Source organism: Phascolarctos cinereus, unplaced genomic scaffold, assembly GCF_003287225.1.
Source record: "Phascolarctos cinereus isolate Bilbo 61053 unplaced genomic scaffold, phaCin_HiC Scaffold_3;HRSCAF=262, whole genome shotgun sequence".
NCBI lineage: Eukaryota > Metazoa > Chordata > Mammalia > Diprotodontia > Phascolarctidae > Phascolarctos > Phascolarctos cinereus.
The window spans coordinates 236,969,222-236,978,355 of NW_027555736.1; the positions used below are offsets into that span (position 1 = coordinate 236,969,222).

The 9,134-nt window shown below is 43.5% G+C and overlaps 1 protein-coding gene across 1 annotated transcript in view; it reads right to left on the reverse strand.

The window, feature by feature from the left end:
- SLC35F4 (solute carrier family 35 member F4) overlaps positions 1–6,851 on the reverse strand; it is a 267,852-nt gene extending 261,001 nt beyond the window's left edge. Inside the window, exon 1 of the mRNA XM_020986533.2 lies at positions 6,568–6,851. Coding sequence (XP_020842192.1) covers positions 6,568–6,670 — 103 coding nt within the window. The 5' untranslated portion in view covers positions 6,671–6,851. The remainder of the gene's footprint in view (positions 1–6,567) is intronic.
- Positions 6,852–9,134: the final 2,283 nt, after the last annotated feature.

Here is a 9,134-nt window from a genome sequence, read left to right on the forward strand (position 1 = left end):
CGTAACTAGGTGGCATGGTGGATAGAGTGCTGGGCCCTGATTCAGGAAGATTAGTCTTCCTGAGTTTGAATCCAGCCTCAGACACTTATTAGCTGTGTGACCCGGGGCAAGTCACTTAATCCTGTTTGCCTCAGTTTCCTCATCTGTAAAATCAGCTGGAGAAGGAAATGGCAATCCACTCCAGTATCTTTGTCAAGAAAACCCCAAATGGATCACAAAGAGTCAGATATGAGTGAAAAACAACTGAACAACAAAAATACTCTATTGTACAGCTGTGGATCCAGTCTCAGTCCACCCACAACATTTTGGTGTCATTGGTAGGATTTGGATCAAAACAGTATGGTGTGGAGTCTGAATACAGATCAAAGCATACCTTTTTCTGAACTTTGTTTTTCTGGGGTTTTTTTTTTGGTCTGTGTTTTCTTTTATAATATGACTAATATAGAAATGGGTTTTGCATGACTGCACATATCAAATTGCTTGCTTTCTTAATGAGAGGAATGGGGAGGGAGATAAGGAGAGAATTTGGAACTTAAAATATTTAAAATGTATGTTAAAATTATTTTTGCAAGTAATTGAGGGAAAATAAAATACTAAATAATTGTTTTAAACAGCATCATGGCTCATACTGTGTTTGAAGTGAGGAAAGAGGTGATACAGATGCAGAGGATGAGGTAGTCAGAGGGCCAGATATACTAGCATAGTACCTTATGGCAAGAGTCTTTTCTGGTAGCATATGGAGAATGCTTTCAATGGAACAGAGAGAAGGAACCCACTGATGCGAAGGGGTTAAATGCTAAAGAGGGTGACATGGAAGATAAAGGAAGAGCCAGGTCAAGCTTTGCTTGTTATTATTAATGGTCCTGGACAGACCACAGCCGACATATGGAAAGTGAAAGCAAACTGTCCCCATCAATTCACCAGCTAGAGACAGACCTCAACGTTTTTTAAGGACTGTGCTATGTGTGCAGAGATCAGCTTGGTAACAGCACATTTGAAAAGGATGATGATAAAGGGGGAAGGAAGCAAAAGGCTGAGAATAAGAACCTATAGTCCACCGGCAGGAAACACGATCTCCACACAAAACTTTCACCGGAAATGTACTAAATCCCACTGAGATTGGGACTATAGAAGAATGGGAGAGGGAGTGAGGATGAGAATTGGGAACTGTAACCAATGTTAAGAAAGCCTTGGGTTTGTCCTATTACAATGCCTACAGCATGATCTCCTCCACAGAGGAGTCAGAGGATAAGCAAGCTTTCATCATCACAGAATCGGGGAGGTTGCACGAAAAGTTGAAACAGCAACCTGACCTATCACCAAACAATGGCTGACAAGGGCATGGTCAAACGGAGCAGTGAAAAGATCCACTTCACAGCAGAGTTCCATCTACTTAAGGAGATTACAGAACACATTTCTCCAAAACCAATTAAATTGGGTAGAGGCCTCAGATAGGAACCCCCTTTTGTCCCTTTTGAGGTGACTAAGATGGGGAATTGTGAATACTTGGTGCCATAACGGAAGAAATGATTATTAATAACTAATGATTTTGGGAGATCTAGAGTTTCCCCCTTTTTCTAAGGTCCTGATCATAAAAAGTTCAATCTTGTGAAGGACATTGCTGGTAATGAGATTGAACTGACTTTCTTGTTTAGACTCCACAGATATAGTAGCCATTGTGTTCTGCCCAGGCTTGGGTGCGGCATAAATTCTTTGAATAGATTGCCCAAGGCTTGGAGTCATCTGGGCATAGAGATAGTCTCTGTCCAATACGATGTCACTCTTATCTGTAGTATTCATTCTCTCATTACTTGTTAACCAATCAAAGTTGACTGCCACCCCTCTTCCAAAAGAACATATAAGCCCTGAGCCACTGCCATGATTGTCTTTGGTCTAAGAGACATGGCCAAATTACCATCCTTTTATTAATAAATGTTCTGACCTTATTAATAAAATGATTAAATTACCCAGAAACTATGTCTCTTGAATCTTTTTAATCGCCACAGTAAAGATGAATTTCTGTTGTGGTTGGTTCCCTAACGGGAGACTGCAAAAGATGGAGTGAAGAAAAGCCATGGGTTTTGCAGCCATTAGATTGCACTTTAGAGCTTGCCAGAATACCAGGTGTGAACAGATCAATTAGTGAAATTTGAGCAAGTGACTAGGACAGCTGTGGCTATCAAGACAAATACAGTTGTTACTGCAAATAGGCAATTTTGGGGGTGTTAGAGGAAGGCACAAAAGCATTGCACTTACTGCCCCAGAGGTCAGCCAGACAAGCATTTATTAAGTGTTTACTACACTCCAGGCACTGTATTACAAAACTTCAGAATCATGAAATTACTAAGAAGCCAATCCATCCCTAACAAATGGTATACCATGAAACTCGGGAATAGGGCAGTAAGGGCCTCTCTGCCCTACCCAAGTTCAAGCTATCCCCTAAAGCTCCAACCTACTTCGAAATCCTAAGTCAACCAAGTCTCTCTGTATAGACTTGAAAGATTTTAGGTACAAGTGGCCCTTGGGACCAATACCAAGATTATCTCAAGACTTTGGCCATCCTACTTGTAGAACTGCAAGATGACTGGAGGCTATATGCCCAAGTCATGGTGGCCTAGAAAGGAATGTGGACACCAAATAAATAAGAAGCTCCTTATCACCAGTAGTGAGGTTACTATCATCCTAGTAAGCCTCAAAAGGTCCTAACACCCCAATTTCCCATCATGCTTTTCAGGAGGCAAGCCACTAAGGAAAGAGGCATCTTCACAGAGGTGGAGGGCTATAGCCACGGAATACTGCATTTAATATTAGACTTTTTCCAATATTTTGGCTAATTTTTCTTTTTTTTCTTCTTGTTTAATAAAGTATCTCTTTGGGAGGGAGAAGTAGGGTGGATATATTGAAAAACATAGATATGTAAAAATAAAGGATATCAATTAAATTTTATTTTAAAATAATTCCATTTCAGCCAAGACAGGATTAAATCAAGGAAAATGACCCAGAGGTTAATAGAGGGGACTCTCATAACCAATTCGACAGAATTTTTTCCCAGTGGCAACCTAGCAAAAGAAATCATTTCCTTCTTAGGCTTCTTTCTGATGCATCAGCAATTGTGCCAGCAAAGGGCATTGAAGGGTAGCAAGCAGATCTTCCTCCAACATATTTATTGACCATGTACACGGTATAAAGCATTTGATTCAAAAGACCTAATGCCACCTTTAAGACCTTTCTCCAACAAGGTTAAGAATGAATAAAACTTCTTGACAGATGCAAGGACAGGGATACCTTCATTCAGTGATCCTCTGGTTTTCAATATGAAATGAAGCATATCAAGGAGGCATATTCTTCTCAAGAATACTCATCAATGTCATGTTGTTCGTTTGTGTCTGACTCTTCATGACTCTATTTGGGTTTTCTTGGCAAAGATACTGGAATGGTTTGCCATTTCCTTCTCCAGCTCATATTACAGACAAGAAAACTAAAGCAAACAGGGTTAAGTGACTTGTCCAGGGTCACACAGCTAATAAGTGTCTGAGGCTGGATTTGAACTCAGGAAGATGAGTCTTCCTGACTCCAGGCCCAGCACTCTATCCACTACACCACTTAGCTACCCAAGGTCATTGTAGGATGTCCTATATATAGGTGCTGAGGTCTTTCAGATGCTCTTGTTCATGCATCAAATTATTGTACCGTCCTTGGAATACAGCAGGGATCCAAAGCCACTCAGAGTGTCAGATTAACAATCCACACACAAAAAAAAAGATAAGTAAAAGTGATAGAGAATGCATCCTGCCTGGATTATAATCTGTCCATTGTTAGTCCAATAAAACACATATTATGGACAGACACAAGGAGAAATTACCTGACCCTAGATTTGGAGAGTGGATTGTATTGAATTTGGGAGACAGTGCAGTGCTCTCAATGGGAGAGGCAGCAAGATGCAGTCGATAAGTATTGAACTTGGAAGTCAGTCTGGACCATGTCTCCGTGACTTGCTTCCTATGTAACCCTAGTCAAGTCATTAACCTTTCTGGGTCTCTGTTCCCTCATCTGTAAAATAAGAAGGTTAGATTAGATGACTGCTAATGACTTGCTAGCCACTTGTTCATTTCCCTAGAACTAAGCCTCCATCTACTTCCAAAAGGTATTCTACTCCAGATCTGACACCTTCCCACAGTTTAAAACTCAATAGAACCAGTCACAAGATGAAAATGCCACATTACTTTCAACTATGATGTACAATGCATTACCATTGTTCACCTTCATGCCTCAGGCTTCCAAAATCTGTTCCTCAATTCCTGGTAACAGCTGAATCAATTGGCCTGAATCAATTGCACTGGTTTGATTCATTTGTTTGTTTACTAGTAGAATCCTACATTAAAGATGGGATTATTTCACGTTGTTCAACTGTCTGGCCCTTCTCCAACTCTCTCCTTTCCGAGCCTCTCACTGAGTTCAAAGGCAACCTTCTCTCCACCTCTGCAGACATGCAAAGAACTAAGGATGGGTTACCTTTCTGTTACTTCTTAGTAACAGTTAATTCTAACTATTCTTTGCAGCTTCGCTCTCTAGTCTATACAAATTCTGTATCTTCTAAGTTAGTTTAAAATGCCCATCAACAATAACCAATCTGAATGAATTTTTCAGTTCCCTTACCTTCCATTTTTTGGTTCAACTAATGCATTTTCCTTGATTCCTCATTTTGGTATCATGATGCAAATCTAATGTGTACAGAAAATGGGAAAAGTCACAAAGTTTCATATTAAATGTCCTAATTCAAAAATCACTTTCCCCACACTATCTTCTGTTTTCATTAGAAAAAAACACTGTCGTTAAACAAAATAAATATCCTTAAGAACCAAAGAGGGCAGAGAAACTATCAGGCTCTCTAAATTACTAAAATCCCACAGTCTCTAATTAAAATTTCCAAGAAATAAATGCATACAATTTATACAAAGTATGCTAGTGACAACTCCAGTTTCTAGGGTTAAAAAGAAACCCTTCACCAGAAGCAAACACACACATTCAAAAGTTTCCTCAAGCTCTAACACAAAGACTTTCCAACAGCATTGCATAGTGTGTTATTTTCTTTCCAGAAAATTCTAACACTATGTAATTACTTCTGCATGGAAAATGAATAATCTAAGGCTTAAATGCGAAAAAGCTACTACTCGGGAATGGTCCAAATCAAAAGGCTTTCCTGAAACAAAATAAAAGATCATACTGGAAAATACCAGTGCAATGACAGTCATGGAGCAAGGCTCTTGAAGAATAATTACTGTGGAACAAAGGAAGGGATAGGGGGAGGGAACTTCTGTGGAAAACCTTTTTTTTTCTCTCATTTGTGGAATCGTTGTGTTATCTTCCATTTTAGAGGAGCTCTTACTTATTCCCCCCAAAATAAATTTGAAGGAAAGCATTACTCAGAATTGAACACGGGAGCTCAAAACCTTCCAATTAAAAACATCCAAAATATCAAATGGGCTTCCTTTAAGGCTGCAATGATGAGATATTGAAAAACCAGAATCCACTTTCTTGTTATTGGTCTGCTGTGACACCCTCAGTTCAGGGGAAGGGCCCTTCAGTGTTTGCCAGAACTAATCACAACATGGACCTTTGGACACCTCCCCGGGCTGAGAGAATACCTTTGCAGAAGACCACTATTGGGCATCAAAGGTGCCCCGCCGCTCCAGAAATGCGATAGCATCAGAGCTCTACGTGATTTCACTCAGCAGAAAGGAAGACGAGAACTGGACAGCTTCTTCTGTTCAGTCCTTGTAACGCATTCAGGGGCTTGGAGAAGATAAAGCATGGCCCCTTCTGTGCTGATCCCAAGGGGCTGCTTTTTCTACCCAGAATTGTCACAGTACAAAAGGCGTTAAAACAGGAGTAACTCCGCGCTAGAAATAGCTTAAAAGCTCGAACCTTCCTCTAACCCCGAACCTTTAAGTGAACAAACAGTCGCGTGTGCGGGACTGTAGGGATTCTTCATATCAGCACACAAGAAAAACAAACACGTTTGGTTCAAGCTCTGACCTCGACCCTCTCTTGATCCCCCTCTTCCGAACCCCTTCAACTTCGCTCCCCAATGCCAGTCTAAAGGGACAGCCATGTTAGAAGACTCCTTAGAGGGCCAAAGAGTGACCAGGGTGCTCCCGCCCCCTCGGGAGCGCGGGCCAGGGTCTTCGAGGACTCCTCCGCTCTCCCTCCTCCCTTCACCCCACTGCACCTCCGCCCCCGACGACTGCGACCGTTTCCTAACTATTTCATACCAACGGTTCCTGCCCGATCTCTCTCTCTTGGCTTAGCAGCGGGGCCCCTGAAAGATACTTTGTGCCCGAAGTGGCCTGAATGACTCGGACGTGGTAAGGGCTGCGTCCTGGATGCCCACCGGTCTGTCTCGCCTGCAGGTGCCAGTGGCAGCAGCAGGTCGCCCTACCTGTCCCCACCCCACCCCCAAGCCAGTCTCACAACCTTCGCCGTCTCAGCGAAACGTTGCCTCTAGCCAACCCTGCCACCACCAACATCACCACCACCACCACCCACCGCTCTCGGGGGGAGTCTTACTTTTTTGGCTGGAATATCCCGGATAATAGCCATAATAGCCCGTGATCCTTAAGATTCTGTCCTCGATGGTGGCCACCCCGTTGGGAGTCGCCTTGACATCCATAGAGAACTCCAGGCGCTTGCACCCGGGAGGTGCTGGACGGGAAAGCGAGAGGATGGGCGCGAGGATCTGGAGGTGATGCAGGTGCCGCTGCCGCCGCCGCCGATGCCGCAGCTGGTGCTCGGGCTCTGACTCCACCGCCCCGTGCAGGACAGGCTCAGCATCACAGCAAAAGCAGCAGCAGCAGCAGCAGCCCCCACTTCTCGCCGGCCTCTGTCAGCCAGTCAGGCTTCCCCACCAAGCCACAGGGCTCTCTCCTCTTTCCAAACAGCGCTCCCTCCCTCTACCCTCACCTCGTTTCCCTCTCCAACTCCGCCTTTAACCTCCTCCTCTGAGCCTCCGACGACGACTTCAGCGGCAGAGTCAACAAGGGAGAGATGAAGAAAGAAGAGGAGAGTGGTGGGGAGGAGTGTGTTTTTGTGTACATATGCACATACCTGGACAGGGGCATTAATTACTAACCCATTCGTCTTCTTTCTCCATCTTCAACTGCTAGCAGCTCTGGGCTTGTCTCCTTTCCCAAAGGCGAGACCTCCAATCCAAAACGATTGCTGGGACTGGAGGGAGCTGAGAATAAAGGGGGCAGATTAGAGGAGGTGGGAGAACTAAACGTGGAAACCCCAGTTCAGCCGATTTTGTGGGACCTCGGAGCTATTTATGTAAAGTGAAGCTCTGGTAGATAACACCTCTCGTATTTCCCATAGCTTAAAATAATGCTGTATCTCTAATTTACCCACGATTTTCCTCCCTGAAAAAGAGCTCCACACGCGGTGATCAGTTCTCACAGCATCCCCAAGAGGTGGATATCCTGTTTAAGATTATCCAATGTCATGCAGTAGTATTATTATAATTATTAGAAACTGAGAGAAAATGAGTCACAGAAATGGGAAGTGGCTTACCCTAGGGCACAAAATTTTCTATTTAAAAAAGTCTCCAGTTCCTGACCCTCCATAACTGGACTCCTGCTTCCTCCCTAACAGTCTTTAGTGACTTTGAATATCAGCTGTTATTTTGCCATCGGTGCTCCCTTGACAGCGGCTTCCCTGGGAGAAAATTCAAAACAGGTTGGGGGGCGGGGGGCGCGGCGGGGAGAGGAACAGATCTCTTGTACAACCCCTCATCGTGACTATTGCAAAGAGTTAGAATCAAGGATCTCTAGAGAAGGTTCGTGGTGTGAACCATCTTTGGTGGAGGCCACATGTGCCCTGGTGACACTTGAGGTGCTGCAGTTGGAATAACAGCCCACACTTGGCTTGTGCCCTACCTTTCATAAGCTTACAATGGCACTTGACCAACGGGGAATTTTTTCCCACCAGGTGGCGACAAACTTGAGCCACCAGCCTAGTGATCTGATCAAGGGCACTTTGAACCTCTGGGCAAAAGGCTTGCAATGGCAAAACACAGCCCCATCAAAAGACCCAATTCCAAAGAAATGGGCAAACAAAAACCCTTGCTGGTGTGGTTCTGACTGAATCTAGGGTATGATATGAAATATGATTCAGGATTATTAAAATATGGCGATTTCTGTGGCTTACTTTGGCCCTAGAAGTGAAAATGTCCTTTAGCTACCAGTTATAAGATTTGCCTGTATCCATAAGATTCAGGGGGGAAAAGAACACATTTGATGCAGCCATATTTTTATTAAACACAGTAAAATTTCATAGAAACTGATATGCATTCCCTTTTGTGGGCCACTTCTTCTTCCAAACCTAAACATTCTTCTCCTCAAGCCTCCCAGCTCAACAAGGTTGCGGAAGCATCAGGAGAAGGAGTTACATGTCTGGGATGTCTGAGTTTAAACAAAAAGACAAGGTTGGTACGAGAATAGTTCATCTCCACTCCTCATGATAACAGGCAATCTCCAGTGCTCTGGAATTTGCTTTGACAGCAAAGCCCATTGCATTCTTGGCCATCAGTTTGCTTCTCAGCTAGATGTCCATATCTCATCTTTCCTACATGTTGCTCCTAATCCCAGATAGAAGCTCAGGCTTCTACCTATAATCCAAGAACCTTAATTCCAAATTCCCTTTGTTATTCAGTCCCATGAAAGGCTTAGAGATTCAGTTTTCCCTATAGCATCCCCTTCTTTCTCTCAGCGCTCAGCCCATAACTGAATGGAAAACTGAAAGTTCTTTCAGGGCAAAGAGAGATAAAAGCACAAAGGAAAAGGGAAGAGACCAACTTACTCAGAAAGTCTTGCCCATGGGCTGACCTCTTTTATGACTTCATTCTTGCTTTTAGCTTATACCTGCCACTTTCAATGTCCTGCTGACTCAGTATCCACTGCAGGAATGTTGAAGGCCCTTTCTGGCTCCCACAGAGATGAAAGTCATTTGAAACCTATGCTACACATAGGTTTAAGTCAGAATCACAAATTTTTAGAGCTGGGAATAACCTCAGGAACCACCTAGTCTAACCTATGCTTGAAAGAAATCCCTGCTATTACACATCCTCCAAAAAATGATGG